We start from the raw sequence: 22,349 nt of genomic DNA, 5'->3' as shown, positions 1-22,349 counted from the left end.
AAAAAAAAAAAAATGTTTCCATTTCTAGCCAATCATCGTAAAACATTTATGTTGACATTTTGGATTTTTAATGATATATATACCCTTTTAAGATTTTATTAAAAACATAGTTATCTCTATTTGATACCCATTTTTTAAAAAAGTTTTCTCTAATGGAGTCTCACTGGGCATATTAATCGCACATGAGAGTAGTCACAAACCTAGCAGTACATGGCTTTTAAAATATAAAAACAGTATTCATAACTGTCATCAGAGAAGCTTTGTCCAGCTCCTAATGGAAACTGATGCAGAGACTCACAGCCAGACATTAATTCAAGCTTAAAAAGTTCTGTGGAAAATGAGAAGAAGGTTTGAAAGAGCCAGAGGAGTCAAGGATATCACAAGAAAATCTAAAGAATCAATGAAACTTATTGGGTTAATTTGTGTGTGTGCTGGTCCCGAACCAGTTGTTGGGTTGAAGGGGCCCCACATCTAATCCTCTCAAGGGGCTAGGGCTGCTGTTCGGAGAGGCAGAAGAACATAAAGTTGACTGTGCTCTCCCCACACAGGTGCTAGGCGGGCATTGGACTATGTGAAGCCGCAAGACCTGGCTGGGCGTGAGGGGAGCACAGTTTGAGGTCCTGTAGGGAGCCGGGGGTAGCTTGTCTGATTCTCAGGCTCTTGGGAGCTGCTGGGAATTGTGAAAGGGCAGAGAATGAAGTAGGGGCATATGGCTGTGGATATGAATGAAGTAGCCCGAATCTGAAGGGGATGGGGGGATGGAAGCTCTTGTCGCACCCCAAGGGGATTAGAGTCTCACTTGGCTTGGATGGCTGGTGGTCTCCATGGCTGGGAATGCAGAGAGGTCATCAGGGGAGATTAGACAGCAGCTCTGTAGACAAAGGCCTGCTCCACCTTTCCCCACAGCAGTTCCTGAAGAAGAGGAACAGTCCATGGTCTTAAGATGTTCATTGTCATAGTGGAAAGTAGATGAAAACTGTAAACCCATTTTCTCAGGGTGGGTCTGAGATTAAATACCTTTTGCAGGGAGGAGGTTCTGGGAAAGAATGTTTAATTAGCTAAGCCTATCTGACCTTTAGGTACCTCATTAATATGGAGATCTGTCTTGAGGCTCCATAGCCTATAGTCATGCCTATAGTCTACCTGTGGAGGGGCTAGTGGGTGTTGTCCTACTGTGGCCTCATGTCATGAGCCTGAAATCTGGGAGCCTGGGGAAAGGCATGCTGTCCCTGAGGATCACCTGGGTCTCCAGCAATTTACAGCCTGTGATCTACCAGAAACCAGGTTGCCTTTCATGGTCCTTCAAATCTGGGCCGATATGGGCTCAGAAACCCAACTGCCAACCAGAGAGCATGCATGGGACAGACCTAAGCCATATGCATAATGGTTGCGCATCTAGATCTTCATTTGGGACTTCTAGAGCTGGAGCAGGGCTTGTATCTGACTATATTGCCTGCTTTTGGATCTCATTCCCCTAACTGGGCTGCCTTGTCTTGCCTCAAAAGAAGATGCCCCTATTCTAAAAGCAACTTTATTTGCTAAGGCTGGTTCTTATCCATGAAGACTTTGGTAATTTTTTTTTCTTAGTTGAATTTTGCTTGTATATCATTATTTTGACTTTATATTTTATATGATCTGATTGTGTGTGTTTGTGTGGGTTTTATTTTTGTACTTTTTCATTGGTATTTCAGGTTTATTCTGATTTTTCTTTTTTGTTTGCCTTTTTTATTTGGTAAGATGGGGAAGTTCTGGGAAGGTGTTGGAGAAAGTGAAACTTTGACCAGAATATATTGTGTGAAAAACATTTTCAGTAGAAAAAAGGAAAAGGAAAATTATCTAAGATTATTACATATTAATATCTCTAAATTCACTTACTTTTTCTAAATTTAGACCAAATTGAATCTTCTATAAGAAGCTATATATGTATAAAATACATACTGAAGTATCATCTATCATAATGAGATTAATAATATTGAAGTGATTCAAGTTTATAAAATGATAATCAATATACTGCAATTTGCAAATATTTGATCATCGAAATACTTCAATTTGCAAAGACATTATTGATACAATTTTTTGTCTTTAAGCCAATCATCAAAATTAAAAATAAAAAAGACATGAATTTGGGAGGAATAGGATGAAGTTGTAGAGGAAAGATGGAGTTGGTTATAACCGTATATCATTTTGTACATATATGAAATTTCAAAAATAAAGAAAATTGCAATTATAAACTAAATACATAAGATTTATCTTTAAAATTTGTCTATTTTCATTTATTATGCATTTTCTTCCTCCTGTCAAGATAATGTCACAGATCCTTCCTGTTGCTGCCTATTAGACCAATGACTATATTAAGCTTCCCAATAAAAGAGAACTTTTGAGTTGGTCATGGTGACATACAGCACTAATCTCACTATTTTCATTGAAAATAAGGTGAGAATTTCTCACATCATAGGATGACCTGGATGACATCAGGATAAATAATTTCCTCAATAAATAAAACAACAACAAAATTGGTAGCATTTATCCAGTATCTCACATTCTTGTTACTTTGTCATTAGTCAGACCCAATTTCCAGCTCGCCACTTCCAAACTCTCAGAGGATTTGTCTTTAGCTCCATAATGGAAATGACTTTTAATTCAAATTTATATTCAATGTAATTCAAAAGTTAATTCAAGTGCACTACACCTGATCACTAATCAATTCTTGTATTATTGGTCTCACTCACTTGTCCTGGCAGCACTATTTTAGACATATAATTCTAGACCCATATTACAAGTTTGGTAAAACAATTGTTTGGAGTCCATGTGCATTTTTAGATGGATTTTGCTCATTCTTTAATTATTTTCCATTTATAGTTAACCAAACATAAAGTGTACTTTCTAAATAATCTTTGAATGACCAATGGAAAGTAGGGAATTTAGGTTACCTGTTGGAGCACAGAATCATATAGTAGAAGACACAGAGTAAAAAAAAAATCAACATTATATATATATGAAATATGAAAGCATTAAGAGCCAAGTAAAATATGCCTCTGGAGATTGTGCCAAGCCCTGAATTGTGTTGTTTCAACAACAACAGCTTTGATATTCTGAAATTGCATCAGCATAATTCTTTCTGAGGAACTAGATCATCTGTACATTTTTGAAAATACACTTACCATCTGCTTGCTTCTCAGTCCTCCTGAATCCCATACTGAAGGTATTGCAGTTTCACATGGTATTAGCTTAGATTAGACATTTATTTAATTAGTGCTGCTGTGAAATGTTCAGAAATGCATATAATGTACTTGATCGTTCCCATCTGAATTACCCTGTGTTGCTTTTTCCTTCCATAGGTCAGGTTCCTCTTTCCTTGTAGTCTATTTCTACTGTCATGTCTTGCAACGAGTTTTGAGTTGTATCACTGCTATGGGGAAAAAGTAGTTGAGAGATTTCAGAAACTCCTTAAAGTAAAGATAGTTTTAATACAAATACCTGGGCTCAAGAATTTCCAAGAAGATACAGTCTGTCACACACATGGAGACCAGAAATGCTAAAAATCATAAACAGGAGACTTAGTCTAGTCCTCACATAAGTAGCATACAAAGAAGTTTAGGGAGCTTAAGTCAATATTAGGGTTCCTGATATGAGTATCTTTACCTTTCAAGGTAAAGATTATCTTTCATAAATGTAGTATCTATCATAGCCTTAGCGGACCTATGTATTTCTTATAAGACAATATCCTCTGCAGAGTGCAGCCTCAGTCTAAAGAACATTTGCTCTTATTAGAGGTCAATCTGCCCTCCAAGGATTTGCTCTTTCTACAACAAAGTTGTCTGCAAGCACAGCACAGGGATCTTTCTCTGCCTCCAGTTTTGTGAACCTATGGGAAGAGCCAATATTTTGAATCTCTTAAGTACCTATTATCCCTAAAATATTCACTATATTTCATCTTTTAGTTAAACTTTCAACTGTGCTGTGTATGAGAACAATATAACTGAGACCATATAGTTTTTATGTCCCAGCTTCAAATATGCATTTAATTTTAATTTCACCAGGTAAAGACAAGATTGTAGACATTCTTAAAGAGAATAATTACATGTAGCTCCTGAACCCTGAAACACACATTACTCTGTTTTAGTGCTTTTGTTTGTTCACTCACCCATTGACAAGACAGAATAGGATGTTTTAGAAATTATCTAGAATATTAAAAAGAGGATTCAAATTCTCTATGAATAATCCATGGGGGTTAACTTTTGTAATAAAAACACTGTGAGATCAAATTAAGTTATTTGGAGAATAAAGAAAAAGCTATTAATCTAAAAGATAGATATGAAAATGTAAGAAATTATTTTAAGTATGTAGTATTAATGTAACTATGTATAATTTAATTATATTTTTCATTCGTCTGACAGTTTTCCACCAATTTCTGTTAAATTGATGATTGCAATATGATCATAACTATTTCTTAACGTTGGTATTCTGAGTCTCTCCTAACTAGAGAAAAAAACGAAGAAAATCAGTTGGTTAAAATCAATTTGGACAAGCAACACTGGTTAGGACACACATTTTCAAGTGTTAATTGACATTTTAAAACTACCTGAAATCTAGATATGTAAAATAATTCCTAAATGGAACAGATAAACATACTTTATTAAAGAGTCTTGTTAGTGAATAAAGAAAGCTGAGCTTTGATTATTAAGAAAACCTATTTTCTAGTTATATGATGATGCAAATTTAAACATATTAGCTCTCCAAAATTTATTAGCATGTATATTGAAATACATTTAAAGACAGTAATTTAGGAATAATTTGAAATTTTTCTAATGGTAAATAGTTATGAGTAATAGAAAGTAAGAAATATTTGGGTAATTTATTTTCCTTATGTCTTGTATTGACCTGACTTCTATGTCTCATTTTGTAATTATTTTTTTAGTAAGATTGTGTTGGCGACAGTCTTAACAAAGATATGGTTACTTCTTGTCAAGGATGAGGGCATTAAGAAGCTTCTTTATGAATACAAAACACTGTTCTTTAGGTGGAGCATAGGCAGTAATTCCCTACATGTTGACATTAGGATGCACATCACTAAGGAACAGCTGCCTTAACTGTCATATGGTCTTATTATTTCTTGCAAAAAAAAGAATTGGTTGATAAAAGCTTTACTCAGGATCATGATAATTTTTAAAAGAACCTGTTCTCAGTGTTTAATTGGCATATTAGTAATAGTCCTACTCAGCAAATCATCTCATTAAGCTACCTAGAGGGACACTTTGCCACTCGTTATCTTAAATCATTCCCTGGATACTCTTGTTCTATAAATTAGTCAGTCTACAAATGCGTAAATGAGATTCTCATGCCTAGGGGAGTATTTGGTAACACCCACCTTAATTTTTTTTCCATTCCATATGGAGTAGCAATTAGAGGATAAAAATTCCTCCTTGTCTTAGGTTGAATGGAAATGAAATTAATTTATATGGGAGAATTATCACTCCTCTCTTGGCTTCCTTTCATTGTCAGTGTAAGATGACATAGGGATTTAATTTACTACATTATGAGTTCAAGCAATTAAGTGTTAGACAGTTGATAAATTAGAAGGCACTAGTATAAAAACTGTATGATTTTAGGAACTAGCATTTTTAAAAATGCAAAACGATATGTAAAATCTCAAAATCCCATAATTTATATTTTTGGACAGTTTTGGACTCATACAGGAAAGAATAAGCAGTTAGAAGGATAACTTTGGCCCTAGAATAATCTTTCAATAGGCATGATTTAAATTTTTCATATGTGACTTCCATCAAATGCAAAATAAAAGTCACATATGGCCCCAGATCAGAATTTCATAGAGTATCTCTGATTATTGGACTCATGCCACAAACACAAGGGAATGAAAATATTGACAACATCTCCTGACTTTATATTAACCACACATAACTAAAAATATTTCAAAATTGGACACATGGACTATAAATTTGTTTTAGTGTTATGACTACTAACAAGCCTTGCAAATGACATGTGTTGAGTAACCAACACGTTTATTTTGAGGCTCACAACCTCCTGTAACTGTAGTTACAGATATAGCTTGAATCAACGTGAACATTTTCATAAACACACAGATATGTACACAGGCATGTGTGTGAACAAACGTTATGTTCTTAAAGTTTAAAATCAATGTGAGATACACTGTTAATAGTATCTAGAACTTTTATATACGTAAATGATTAAATGATAATCCAATCATTATCTTCCATTAGACAATTGAATTTAGATAAATAAGGCAATGCATTTTTAGTTTATTCATTATAGTAGTTTGGATGGTTTTTTAAATACAGAGTTATTTCAATATCAAAAGCTCTAAAATTCTTACAAAATGAAAAGATAATATTTAGATAGTAACCTTAAAGATAGAAGCCAGTCATGGTGGCCTTAAGCTGGGCATTTTAAAACAGATACAAGAAATTACAAGAATCCGGCAACTGAGGCAGTAGTCCTGCAAGGTTGAGGTTATCCTCTATGTATAGAGCTTGATGCAAGGAAGGAGATAGAGTGGCAGAAGAGGAAGAGAGGTAGAGATAGAAATAGAGATAGAGAGATAGAAATAGAAAATGGGAGAACGAAAGAGAGAAAGGAAAGAAGAAAATGGACAAAAATGACCTATTTTGTCTTTCAGTGTTCATGGAAAAACATTGTATTTTATAGTGTTATTGAAAATGTGTTTTCTATATTTTCCTTATGTGTTATTTCCTTAGAGTCATGTAAGATACTACTGACAGTATACATCTATATATGCTTTCCTATATTTACTTTATTGATAGTTCTCTTCAACAAATGTTAATAATAGTCTCTGGCAATTATTCAATTATCCATTTATTGACTACTATTCAAAAATGACTGTAAACCAAGTTTGTGTCTGAATATAAAGAGTAAAATTAAATAGGTTGAATTATATTATCCCATGATTAATTTGCAATACCATCAGTTCTTGGCTTGTATATTAATGTTTATATAGACAAATATTAGAAGTGACACTGAATTAACTACATTAGAAATATACATAAATATTTTTAGAAAACTGAGATAATAAAAACTATTTACATTATTCCAATGAATTATATTTAAAGTAAAACCTATTTGTGCCACTATTTAACTAAACCCCCTTTCTCTATTTCCACAGAAAGACAAGGAAGATCAGTGGCTAGAGAAGAAGGTGCAGGGAAATAAAGACCACATCATCTTGGAGCATCTACAGTGGACAATGGGCTATGAAGTGCAAATCACAGCTGCCAACAGACTTGGGTATTCTGAGCCTACTGTATATGAGTTCAGCATGCCCCCAAAGCCCAACATTATCAAAGGTAAGCCAGATGTTATCCTTTCTTTTTTTATAATTTATTTTTTCTCAAATCATAATTCATTCACACAGGGGTTATAAACACAGAAAGGCAGGATGTGGGGAAGGGAATGACACTGGAGTGTGGGTGTTCAGGGGGAATACAGGTATCTTCAGAACTGGGTATTGGCTGGATGTTATCCTTTCTTAAAGTTAGAGTTATATCATCTTTTTTAACTTCTCTGGTATATTTTACAAATAATAAAAATTAAATAGATAAACTGAAATGTTAGTATTAGGTTCTAATCATGGTTACCATTGCATGTCATAATGGAGTCTCACAATTCCTGTTAGTACGAGATACTGGGTTTGGAAAAGAAATGATTTGATATCTGTAGCAGTCTGATTGAATTGGGGATGATGAATAGAGGGAGAGAACTGGAGGGGAGGAGGAGAAATGGAAATCCACCTGAAAACATTTGGTGAGATGAAAAGAAATATTTGCAAATACAAGTTCTCTGCCAACCACCTGGGAGCTTGTTTCCAACTCTGGTTTGTTTGTCCACGGCTGAAGACAAGCTCAGCCATGCCTGACCAAGGAAGTTGATTTTGGAAACAAAATCACTGAGGCAGAAACAACTTTAAATGCAGTGTGATTAAGAACCAGAGCTGGGGTTATAAGCAGGGTCAACTATATCAGGGAACTTTTAGCTTGTTTAAAAATATAACCCACTCATTGATCATTGTGGCAGGTATAAACCTGATTCAATTGCACATTAATATGCTAATAAAATACCATGTTATTAAAATTATACTCAGAATCATTCTATGAATACACGGAAGACAGGGCATATGCCAAATCAAAATGATATTCAATTCTGTCAGTTAGTTGCAAATTAAAATGTTTCCACACAATGAGTATTATTATTTGGTTTATGAATATGTTTGTAAAATATATTTTTAAAATATATTTCATCACATATATGTGATAGGAACAAAATATTCACTCATAAAAAACTGACTCATTTCACTTGTACTATATGTCATTATTAAGAAATAACATTTTTCAAGTAAGAAAAAATATAAAACCTCATTCTGGTTATATGATATAACTTATAATTCAAGAATACATGAATGTGACATTATCTTTAATATGCTAGTCTTTGAAATTTGAATGAAGTTTGATATCATTAATCTTTTATTAAACTACATTTGCAGATCATAAGGTTTAAAACCAATTGAACTTAAAACCAAGTATTGTTAATATGTATTCAAAATTATTTTAAACTGTATATGTTTGAAATTTCTAAGATAGGGTCCTCCAGAAATATTATGGGTAGCTCCTAATATTATTAGTTTTTAATTTGAAAGTATTTCTGTGATAACACACTATATTCTTAGGAGCAGGACAAGGAAGACGTGCTCATTTTACAGGTTTGCGTTTAAGAAGTAAAATGATTGATTCATCTCAAGTCTACTTGACATACATATGCTTAAATCTTCCCCCTGGAAAGTGATTGATTTTCCTATATAAAAGTGGTTGGATATAGTACCATCTATCAATTTATTTGTTCTGGTAAATTTGAAATATCAATAACCTCATATACAATTATATTATGCTTATAGTAATTATTTTCCATACATGTTTCCTAAATATGAATTAAATAGGATCTCAAACTAAATCAATGTAGCTGACAAAGAATTCTAAAGTATATCCAACATCTTGAATTCTTATATTGTTTCATACAGGCAAACTAAATTATGCTTGACTTTATCCAGCCATTTAGGGTAATTTCAAACAAAAATTTTAGTGTTCTATTAACAATAATGAAAATTTATGTAAAATAATAATTATGATATTTAATAGGTACAATGACATAAATTTCTGTTATCATACAACATCACCAAAGAAAGATGAAAACTCACATTTTTCATATATTGAACTTTCTTAATAAAAGTACTAATAATTAAGATGATGGAAACAGAATTTTTATCGCACTATACTGTAAAATGCATAACATTCTTATACTGTATCCTATAATTAATTATTTTACCTGTGAAAAATAATATCTTGTAAAATACAATGTAAACTTTAAGTAATGATAAAATCTGTGAAAAATAAAATTTAGCCTTTGTATTTATTGTTCTTGTCTCAGTGATCTATAAATAAGTGGTAAATAAGTAGCCTAAAAATAGCAAATAAATGGCATATATTTTATAGGAGTGTGAAATTGGATGATGAAATGTTTCCCTTAGGAGAAAGTTTCTGAAGATATTTGAAGTAATTAAATTCCAAGTATGTGTATTACATAGGAGAAATTTTTGACATAAGTGCTTGTTTCCTTAGCAACTAGAAAAAATACTGAGTGCATCTGTAGAGAATTTAGAAATGTTTGCCTCAGGAGAATCATAGGGGTGGATCTATGTCTTGATGGTTTATAAAATCCATGTAATTAGCTCTCAGAATCTTAAAGGGCCTTAGAAAAAAGATAGTAGCATATAACACGTGTAGTTATTACATGCTTTGTATTCACATGATTAAGTATATGTGATGAGACAACATGTATTGCCAAGTTAATTCAGAGAGTTGATTCCAAAGAAACTAACAGTCATCTAGTGTACCAAATCCACACTAGTTGAAAGGTTTCATGAGTTTCCTCCTACAGTATAGCTGAAGTTGATACTGTACACTCCTTCCTTGTGTCACCTTGTTTAGAGAATGATGGGCATATAGTTTAATATCCATAAAACACTTAATGTAAAATTAATATTTAGATATTCATGCTGAAAATAAGAAAAAACACGGCTTGGAAATTTATATTATGAGGCTGTGAGAATTAACAGGTGAATAGATTTTGAGGCTTAGTAGAGATTTACCCTTTCAATAATAATACTTAAATTCCTTACAGAGTTTCTGTTTTGATATTTCTTGAGATTTTCTCAGCTCTAGAAGTATGACAGACTCAGGAGTGGTGTTTAGTGGATTCTTCTTAACTGTAGAAAAAAGAATCCAAGAACTAAGTACCCAGACCTGCAATACAGGAAGAAGGAAACATGGAGTTTCCACTCACCACCACTATATAATATTAAGGTTTGAAGAGTTACTAGAGTAATGTAGCATGTAGTTTTTGCTACCACGCCTTAAGCTTGGGAAATGGACCAGCCCCTACCCAGGTTTCCTTGGATCCACGGATAAAATAACAACACTGGTTACTGTTAACCCTCTCCTGACACCAAAGGCATAATCGGACAAAGTGGCCATTGGCCTCTCCAACCGAAAACCATCATGGCTGGTGCTTAGCTTTATCTCCTGTAGCAATTGCCTCCTTCTTCCCCAGCTCTCTCCATTCTCCCTTCGTCCTTCCCTGCAACTCTAAGTGTCATGCCCCATCCTGAGTCATTGGTCAATGGTAGCTTTATTGATGGATCAACAGCCTATTGGTGAGCAGGATCTTAGCATCAGAACCAACCCTTACAGAGAAATACACAAGTAATGGCTTTGAAAGTTAGAATAAGGCATTATGTCCTGAAGTACACTAATGATGTTTGAAATGCTGTGAAAAAAATGATAAAAAACGCACAAGTGTCATTACATGCAGCTTTGCCAAAGAGACTAATAAATGGTTTAAAAGAGTCATACACAAGGACAAGGCTTACTTCTCTTTTTTAATGGTTATAAGAAGCGTGACTGTAAATTTGAGTAGAGGAAGTGGAAATCATGGAAAATCATTTAAGGTGGAGAAAGCCGAACTCTTTAACGTCTGACGTAATAAGAGCCCAGCCATAGGGTAGACACAACATGGAAGCCTGCCAAGCTAGTTTAGAAGGTAGGAGATAATTTCATTCTCTCTATACTGTGAAACAGGTAGAAAGCCAATGTACACAAGTGGAAATTTTTAAAAAGGAAATTATAGTACCAAAGTTTCCTAATTTTATTTAATTTACTAATTAAGTCCAGTGATTGACAAGCCCTATTAAGACATGTGGGAAACATTCTTTTTAGACTAAGAATGGTTTAGTTACCATCTTCAAGTAATTATTAAAAAGTTGTGAATATAAAGATAGTGGAAGCATTTAAATACATAACATTAAACAGAGTACAGTTATGTTTTGCAATAGTATGTAAAAACGACCTTGATAGATTTTAATCACAATTTTTGTGATTTTTTTCCCTCCAGTTTTAAATAAAGGATAAATTCAAGACGTTAACCGAAATGTTGCAAATAAAAAATTGTAAACTTAAGTCTTTTCTTTAAGACAGAGATTTAAAATGCAAAGGTTATATTGATTAATATTTTTATATATTATGTATCATAGACTGTCCAGGTTGATATACAGATATTTTACTCATAAAGTTCATTACTTATATGCATTTATGATAATTCCAAACAATGGCCTACATATAGAGTGCAGATGTCATTTATGTGAATAAAGTATTACTCTATAATAATCTGCTTAGAAAATAGTAATATCCTGACTTTAAAAATAGTCTTTAAGTTATTATATACTTTATTAATGAAGATAAAACTTTTTGTTTATTCAAAAATGGAATATGCAAAAAGAAGTATTTGTCCTTAAGATATTAAGGAGCCAGCTCCATTTTACGTACATAATTATACAATTATAAATGAATAAATGAAGTTAGAAAAAAGAATTCATTTTAATATCTTAAAAATTCTTTTAAATGATTCATTTTACCTTTTAGAATATACAATGAATAAATTCAGAAAAATCATGAAATCATGGTCAAATAAACATGAAGGACTCGATTTTAGCTCTCTGGAATTCTCAATATGGTAAAAATGCTGATGCTACAATCTAACATTACAAAATTTTAGCATATACAGAAACATAAAATTATAAATTATTGTTGTGATCATTATTTTCATATAATTTGTGGAGTGGTTCAGCCATATATAGAAAGTTTGGCAATAAACAATTGACTGGTTTCTCCTACATTTTACTCTTCTTTTGTGTCTAAATGTTTACTTGCATTTTAGAGTAGTTTATTTTTTTTAATTTTAATAATAACTATGTAGTACAAATGATAATAAATTATAGTAGAGAATACTGTGGAATAGTACAGGCTTGTGTGTATTGTAGTACTATTAATGTTTAAATTCATAGTGAGATTGTCTATGACTTCTTATCATTTTTTATGTTTAGCATACAACCATAATTTTTTCATTTTAGTGATTGACAAAAGTAATGTCTGGACACCCTGGTATAAGCATCATATAAATTTTTAGAATGGAGCAATTATTTTCAAAGACATACAATATTTTAATCATCATTGTCTGTCAGAGTAATTGTTTTCTAGGTAAATGTAAATAGCTGATGTAAAACTTTCATTAATTTTTTCTCCTTTTTTCTTTCCTTCTGTTGTTTCTTTTTCTTTTATTTTCTTTTCATATTGACAATTTTATTATTTTGTCATTTTTATTGTGTTCTATGTTTGAAAATCATTTTATCATACAGATAATTGCTGTGAAGCCAATAAAGGTGGAAATGGAAGCCAGTCATGGTACTCGAATGCTGTTGGGTTTACTTTTGTAATAGTCATGAGTTTGTCTTGCATTGTTTAGTGTTCTATGTTCTATGGTACTCCATGAACAGAGATAACAAGAGTAGCTACAGGCTAATCAAAAATTATAATCGACTCTTTTTAAGTCCAATTTAGTTTGCAAAATTAGCCTTCCTCTGTTTGCAGCCTATTCTTGAAATTTATCTGGGTAACTTGGAAAAAAGCAATGCAGAAGGAAATTGATAATGATTTTTTTCTTTCATATCATTTTTTAGTAACAATACGTTTGACTCTAAAGACATTGTTTTGCAAAGCAAACTTTGTTACATTGAACTTAAGTATTTTCTATAGGGAGTCCTGTTTCATTTTAGTTTGCAAAAATTCACTCAACATCCATCCACAAGTATGAAACATGTAAGTTGTTGTCTTATAAATCACTTATACAAGTCTTTAACACAGTTAAAATGAAATTTTTGGTTTTGTGAATATTTATAAGATTTTATAGTATTTACTATTTACATAAACCATAAACTTGGTACCCTATTACATCAGATACGTATATCTCTTGTTCTGCTTTCTATTGTTTGAGATAAACAATGTCTGAAGGAACACAATTGAATCATGTTCACCAAACCTCTTTTTTTTTAAATTTCAAGATCCAATCAACTTTTTTAAAGTAAAAACACCTTTTTTCTATTGTCCGTAATAAATAAACTTAATCTCAGTGTTTTTAAATGTTACTAAGTTTATTATATTCACATGAATCTTCGGGCAGTGTTGCAGATCTAACATTTGACCTGGGTATCTATTCCATATTCACTATTGCTGGCAGTCACCCCCTTTGCAAGTATCATAATGTAAAGTGGCCATTTTAAGCATTATTTTAAAGGAGATGAAAATGAGAGGTGAACAAGACACCGCTGCATTCAGATAAAAAACAAAAACAACAAACAAACAAACAAAAAACAAATCCAAGCAAACAAAAAAAAACTCAATTGGACAAGATACAAGAAGAATGGTATCTCTCCAGTTTCAGTTATTCATTAATGAGAAGAATGTGCTGTTAGCTTTGAACCGTATCTTAAAAAATAATGATTACTACTTAAGCCAATAAAGAAACCATATCTCACACACATACACACACACACTCATGCTCATACAATTTATTTTAAAGTTTATATTCCATAACTGAACATTCCCAAGAGTGATACTAAGAACACTCAATGACAAAGTTGCAAAGAAATGTAATGTATCATTGTGGAAAACACAAATTTATTGCACTGTACCAAAGGATCATAGAAATTACACACTTATTGATATATTAAGGAACTGGCAAGGCTCTAGTTGCTGAGTTATATCTTTTATTGTTCAAGTTGCATTGCTGTGTGAAAATATAAACCCTTCCTTTTTACCCATTTGTGTATTTAGGATCAGTCAGCGATAAACTACACTGCAATTAATGATAAGGAAATAAAAAAAATTCATATACTTCTAAGTTTCTACCGTCCATTTTTCCTGTTTGTTTTTAAATACATTTGAATTATTGAAAATCTAGGACTATGTGTAATAAGGTTGTGTGTACTATTAACTACTATAGGTAACTTTTGATCTAGCAACTTGTGTATCATGATTCATAGTGTTAAAAATATTTCAGTAGTTTTTAAACACAGGGTAACAGTGATGGAGCTAAATGGATTTGCTAGTGCATGCATTGCCATGTTATCTGTATGTATATGTGTGATGTCAGGGTATGTGTTTATTCATTTCCTAATGTCTTCCTTTTCTCTTCTCAGACTAGCATAGTAACCCTAGCACCTAGATTCAGGGTTTTTCCATTTGTAAGATTACAGTTATTTATTAGGTCACTTTGTGAGGCAGCAGTAGGTTTTTCCCTACAAAATGTCTTGGACAAATTGGCATTAAAAATCTTCCTCTTTGTAGTTGTATGGATTTATATAACTAACCATTCTCTTATGAAATCCATCCTTAGTTTCTTTCAAAAGCTATGAGAATGCATATACTTAGTAACCAACAGCAAGAAGTTTAAAACTTTAATGGATTTCCCTTTTTTTCTTATTTTCATTTTCCTAATTTATATAAACATGTAAATGTTTGATTAGATATATTTTAATAAATGTTAAAAGTTAGATTTAGATTTCCAATCTGTTCTCTCTATATATATAATAATTCTAATCTTACTAGTATACAGTGAATACCGTCACAAATTTTATTTTCTAATAGGTTTTAAAACATACACTTTTATGTTTAAGTTAATTATTTGAAAGGGCGTGTATGACTATACAAATTGTGTAAAGGAAGTTAACATAACTACCATCCATTCATTCAAATACTGTTTATTTAACACTGCATATTTGTTAGGGTTCAATTATATTCTAATCAATGAAGGAAAATATTCGATGGCTCCTCTGTGTTTTGTTTGACTATTCTTTTCATTCATCGAGGCATATAATGCAAATAAATTTGTCATGTACAAACAAACTAGGACAAACACACTTGGATATATAAAAATTAATGATAGTCTCTATTATGTGATAGTCTTTCACTAAGAATGGAGAAATATTTTCAAAATTAAAATGACTGGCATTTGAGAATGATTAGATTATATCAAGACAGGAAAGTTGTGTTTTATTCTTGTTTTTAGGAATTTTCAAAGTGGTTCTTCAAATGCAAATAATCAAAATTTTTGATTTTGTTAAAATGTTAGAAATTGGGAGTGTTCTAAATAAATTATTGATAGCAGTAACTATTATTATCATGCGTACATTTTTGACATTGTAATTCTACCTGAGTAAATCTATTGGCATACATAAAAGTAAATGCCATATATAACTTGCTATTTTAGGTATTTTAAGATTATTTATTTCTGTGGTGCACAATGCTCTGACTTTTAACAATCTCAAAAATTCCAAATTAAGTATCTTTTCTATCTCCAAAAACATATTCTTAATAATTATGCCATTTTTAAAAATTCATTCAACAATTCCAAATTAAGTATCTTTTCGATCTTCAAAAACATATTCTTAATAATTATGCCACCATTTTAAAAAATTCATTACCTTTTCTGCCATTTATTCTCTTTTCTGTCTAGGAATGAATATATTTCTTGTAGTTGGTTTTCTGTTAATCACACATGAAATTTAATTCCTGTTCCGGTAGCTACAGAGAAATATATCATATAATATTGAGAAAATGCATTCAATAATTTAGTATCATTTCCCAGTGTAAAATAATTGAATACATAACAGTTCTTGAATTGATGATGGAATCAATTTAAGTTGCAAGCGAATATCCATATGAATTAGGTCATAAAAATATGATTAATTATGCATTCTGAAGATTTTGATAATATAAAATTTAGTCCTTACCTAAGTAAAAATATTTCTAAATTATCATTTTGTACTTTTCCCAATAATGACTAGTTCAGATTATTTTTCTGTAGTCAAGATTTTAAAATTGTATTCTGTGTTCACACAGATGACAAAAAGTATATTTACTTTAAAGATAACATATATACAATGATGACAAGACAATAATGGATTTCATGTCTTGCTTTACTTTATAGAACTTAAATTTGTTACCTTGTCTAAGATTATGTACTAGATAAAATTAAAGATCATATAGTCAATCTCCTCCAACTCCTAATTATTAACTACTAATCCGAAGACCCTTGCTAGAAAATGTTATGGATATAAAGTGTGTTATTTTTTAAAAAATCAATTTATTAGTATTTATGGAAATTTATTTACATTATATAAAAATACACCTGTTTAATTAAAGTGTATGTGAAGTGTCCAATCTATGATAACATCTTCTGTAGTTTCATATTTGTTTTTATCTCTTTTGAAGTATAGTCTTGCATTCATTCACGTATACCTACATTTCATTTTAAGTATGAACTAACATTGATTTTATAATATCTAGGCATTAAACAATTCCTCAATTTGTTTATATTTAAGATGAATTAATTTTATTTTTATCACTTTGCTTTACAAAAGGAAACATGAAGTTACAAGTTATGAAAGATGCATGATTTTAAATTACAGCATCATTTACAAATTATACTTGATTCAATTACATTTTATGTATTACTAAGTGGGCAATGTGAACTTCTGAGTCTTTTGAGAAAGATAAACTAAAAATAAATGCCTTCAATAACATCCACAATTCAGACTTATTTATGAATACTTCTCTCATAATTTTACATTGACTTTATGTAATTTTATGTTTGAAACTGACTATTTGATCATTTTAATGGCATTTGTTTTCATCACAAATTATTTTATTGAAAATATGTACATGTTATAAATGTATTGTCTTTGGTATCATCTCTTATTTAACATGCTCCCATTTATTATCCAGTGCAATGTATAATCCTGTGCATGTTTTCCATAGTGTATTAAATGTCATTTTATTTTATGTATCTCTGTGTCTTCTCCATTGTTGTAATAAAGAAAACTGAGGAAAGTCTTTGTTATATGTGTTTTCTTTATTACTGTTACAGTCTTTTTGTCCTGTGTGATTTCATTTTTAACTGCTCAAATTCAAGCTTTCAATACTTTCGTCGCAGTCATGATTAGTGACAAATGTTTGTTAGTAAATGGTTTCAATGCTGAGATCATAAAAACACATAAATGTCCAATGTGAATTAGCTCAATATTTCCCTTTTTTCAATATAATAATTTATGATACTAAAAGAATACCATAAAACATAATTGTAAAAATCATAAATATTCTCTGTTCTTTGTACATAAAGTATAAAGCACAAATAATAACTGAATTGTTTATGTATAAAAACAGTAGTAACCACGAAGGCTAGAAAAGCTATATATATATATTTTTTAAAACATAAAACTCTCAAACACTGTGGGGAAAAGATTAAGTAACACATTCAATTTCAATTTCGTATTAGTCATGTGATAGAGGAGAATATCCAGCTTTAGAAAAGTTGGGTAATTTTCATGTCACATAGTAATCATTTCAATCCAGTTAACACTATAACTTGATTGTTGATTAATGTAGTTTCAAATTGTTCCTTCTCAGCATGAAATTTACGTTTGATTGTGTATTGCTAAATATATGTCACACTTACAGGTGAACAAATAAGCAACACAGTTTTAACCAACAAATCATATACAGAATCAGCAGTATAGAATTAAAGAAAAATTGTTGTTTCTCAAGATCTGTGTTCCTTTATGTTATATTATCCTTTTTACTCATGGACATGCCACCCTGAATATTCTAGCATTATATGTCTACCATTGGCTAAAATGTATTTGCACATGCATCAAGATGAATTTAATTGAACATTTATGTTTTCTATTTCCTCTGATTGAGTAAAAGACAAAAATATTTAACATTCTTATATATAAATATGTACTTATCTTTTTTCTACATTTATTCTTCCTGAAGCTCCTTTAAAAAAGGTGATATGCAATGGGAAATAATTACCTGACAGCCACTGGAAAATGTCTGTTCACTGCTGTGGTGACATCATAGTGTGTATCATGACCTCTCAGTGTGCCATTTGAGAAACCAGAGACATATGAGGAAATATAAAATTTTTCAATCAAATACTCACAAAGTTCTAATATTTTATGAAATTAACAAAGACAATTTTTTTTAAAAATCCAAGTAGCTAGTTATTCATTCTTTTAAGTACCTTGATGTGTAAATTTTACCTCTCTGCTTTAATTTCTATGGCTGTCATAACTGTAGCTCTGGCTTCCCAGTAATACACTCATATCTCTGTGACTTAAATTATCAGATTATTTTCTTGATTGGCCAAGCAAAAACCATACAACAGTAAAAATATATGTACTTTACATGCACACTTACTTTCAATTATCTTTCTTTCTTTTTTTAGTGACTTATTTTTAATGCCAGTCAATGTTTAAGCTTCATGATTTCTGATCAATCATCTTTCTTTTAATATTTGTTAACATTTTCATCCAACATTCCACATAAAGCCACTTTCCACACATTATTTTTGTCTAAAACTGAATTTAGTAAGTTTCTTATTCATCTATAATATTCTGAAAATGCCAATTATTTTGTTACATAATTCATAAAAATAGGTAACTTTCTACTTATATGAAAATATATTTAATGTCTAATCAAATGAATATAGATAGTTATAATTTAATATTTGTTAAGACAACAAAATTACTAGCTCCTGGAGACACAGTTTTATGTTATTTTCCTTCATCTCTAGCCTTGTCTTTAGTACTACTGTAATATTTATAATGTTCAAAAATAACTATTCAAAGAGAAACTTTTTAATTATGGATAAATTAGTTTCTTTTAAATTGTCATTTCTATACAAAGAGACCATAAGCTGTAAACTAAGATGTCCTTTTCTATTATTTTCACAAAAGGTGAAATTGCACATGAGCAAAATATTAAATGGAAAACTGCCAAGGTTCTGGGATCTTCATTTTCTAGCCTGTACATATTGTCATTGTTTAAGAAAGTTTATTTGATAGAAAACAGTACTGTATATAGCAGAGTGTAGTGTGCTTCAGGGACAAATTCTATTGTTTAAGTACAGGGAGCCAAAATAGCCTGCTCGTTCATGTTTGTCTCTCTTCCCTCACTATGACATATAGTATCAAGGACTTGAGAGTGGATTTTGTTTTTCTACCAGTCCACAACCAAGGTATAGTACCTTTCCCATGCAAGTATTAAACCACAGCTGTATTGTTCTCCATTGAAGACTGTATTTGACAGACTAACTGTAGATTTGCATCAAAATAAGATAGGAAAGTGCTTGGGGTCCTGAAGGCATATCCACATGCAGACCATATCTCATTGCCAGTGTATCTGACAAGACTGCACAACACCACTGTGATAACTGAGCCTACACTGACATCACACAGTCTACATTTTACATTAAAATTCATTCCTGCCATTTGACATTTTGTGTTTGTGGAATTATGAGTGACTTCACCCAATAATATGTTAGTTACCAGAGAACAGTGTCACTACATGAACTCCATCTTCTGGCTCCTTCTCCCTGTTCCGCTGGAACAATCATTCACCTTTTACTGCCATGTACTTAGAATCACAGAAAATGCAGCAATCTAGGATAAATTTAATAATGTATGGAGGAGTTTCAAATGTGTGTGTTTGTTTCATGCAAGACTTCATAATAAATAATAGTATTTCATTCTTGAAATATACTTCAGTTTATTTATCGAATCAACTTTTAAAGAGTGTCTTGGTGTCTTGTTACCCTTTTATATCAAGTAAAGAGAAAATCTACCCTTCTATAGTTGAATAAATATATACTAAGATGCATTACATTATTAACTTTACAGGTGTCCCTGGACATTTAAAATATGTAGTTTTAATAATAGAGTGTGTGATAAAATTAAAATAAAAACATAAGCAGCGAGGATTTTTCTATTATAATAGGTCAAGTAATTTTGAGTTTCTAAAGAAAATTTAAATACACGTTTGTTCCACATGTTATAAAATGGTTTGTAATTCTTAATATCACATTAAGAGACTTTCTTTTTAATTTTCTATTTTGTGCATCTAAAATACCTATTAAATATTATAAAATTAAGTTGTCCAAGAGAGATATTGATGTTTATGATACAAAAATACTTAACTATTTCTTGATCACTTTGTATAGTTCTAGAGATATATATTTGTACATTTTAGGTTACCTGTATTTCTATATACATATATGTACAATTTTGGAGCCAGAAGAGGGCATCAGATACCTGGGAACTTAAGTTACAGAAGATTACAATCAGCCAAGTGGGTCCTGCAAACCTAACTTGGTTGTATTCTAAGATGAATACACACAACCTTTTAACCATCTCTGAAGACACAGATATAGAGATATTTATTTTCCTAATATCATTAAATATCTTCGTTTTCTAATGGGATGAAGACATATATCAAACAACCTAAATATATAACATCAAATTTAAATAATATTTAGAGTGGACATGTAAAATTTACATCAAAATACAAATTTATATGGTAAATAAGGTGATGATCTTTTGAGTGTCATTTTTTAACCAATGTTAGAATATGCTTTTTACAAAATGGCTACATATTCAACAATGGTTAAATTGGAAATCAAATAATACAGAAATCAAAATAGATATTTTGTACTGAGAGTTTTTCAGATATTCATAAAATATCCAGTAACTTGAAATTCCATTACCAAATTAGTGATATTTACTATTTGGGATTCATGCTTCCATTTTTTTTTTTGTTTAAACAACAATAAAGTGTGTTCTTTAACTTTCATTACGCTAAATCCTTGATACTAAGGATTTTATAAGCTTCCATTAAAATTTCTAAAATGTGTTTGTTCTTTTCTAAAGGGAAACTGAAGAAGAATGAATTTGTGATTAAAGGGTGGTGGGGGAGTTGGTTGGGAAAAGAAGAGAGGAGAAACTGCTTTCAGGTTGTAAGATATGAGAGCAGAATAAATTTAAAAATATAAAAGTAAATAATCTTAACTTTGTGGAAGAGGTAGTACTTTTGGAGATCTGCTATTGCTAGGTAGGCCAAATGGAACTCAAATCCTGATCATCCTTGTGCCTCAGTTTTCAAAGTACAGAGATCATAAACAAAGGCACTATGGCTCAAGCTAGATATGTTTTACATAGCATTGTTCTAAAAAAAATAAACACAAAACCTTAAGTTGTTAAACAGATATTCAAATAGCTGGATTTAAAATATAGACATCTTGAAATACTCCAAAGTATATTCTAATAATAGAATATCATTCCCAATATAAGTACACAATAGTTACTCATATGTTTAGATATACATACTATATGTTTTCATATTGTGATTGAAGCTGTGACAACAGAGACTCATTCACATGTTACTTCAGACAAACATTAATACATGAGAATATATACATAGTCCTCATCTCATCAGTGGAAATATCAACCTGAGGATTATCATGCCTATGAGGACTATGCTAACGCAGAAGCCCTGGCAAGGAGAAAGTCACAGTATGGATCTCTCATAGTCACCGCTATAGCTAAACTTGAACTGGCTTTTCTTCTTTGCAGCCGCTCTTAACTCATTCATATATTCACTCATATATTTTGTGACTTTATACCATCATTTTTAAAAAGATCATGAGTCCTAGGCTCTGTTGAGTGTCCCAGGCTTATGGGTTGTATCTTGATTTCTCTGTTTGTTCCTATATTCCATTTTAATACCTGACATTTTAAATATCATTATTGACTAACTGAACAACCACTTACTACCACTATGCATGTAGTCTCTAATAGAACCATATGTATTCACTACTTCAAACTCATTTTCTATACATTTTTAATTCTTCTAATTTTATTTTACAGCCTGAAAAAAACATATCTTGATAGACAATTGATATAACACTCATGGCTTATAAAAAATGCAATCTTCTCTGAAAAGCAAACAAACAAGCAGAACAAGGAGGCTGGTTAATGCATTGGGAAAGATTATTTTGGAATGAAACGGAGGAAGGTT

At 31.1% G+C, this 22,349-nt stretch overlaps 1 protein-coding gene across 1 annotated transcript in view; it reads left to right on the top strand.

Moving 5' to 3' along the window:
- The window catches only part of Ncam2 (neural cell adhesion molecule 2), a 407,262-nt gene that overhangs the window by 369,185 nt on the left and 15,728 nt on the right, over positions 1 to 22,349 (top strand). Inside the window, exon 13 of the mRNA XM_028757240.1 lies at positions 7,160 to 7,340. Within this exon, the coding sequence (XP_028613073.1) occupies positions 7,160 to 7,340 (181 nt within the window). The remainder of the gene's footprint in view (positions 1 to 7,159; positions 7,341 to 22,349) is intronic.

This window comes from Grammomys surdaster, unplaced genomic scaffold, assembly GCF_004785775.1.
Source record: "Grammomys surdaster isolate TR1022 unplaced genomic scaffold, NIH_TR_1.0 126153, whole genome shotgun sequence".
In the NCBI taxonomy this organism is placed as follows: domain Eukaryota; kingdom Metazoa; phylum Chordata; class Mammalia; order Rodentia; family Muridae; genus Grammomys; species Grammomys surdaster.
Note: the sequence above shows the minus strand (reverse complement) of the source record. Positions and strands in the feature narration are given on the sequence as shown.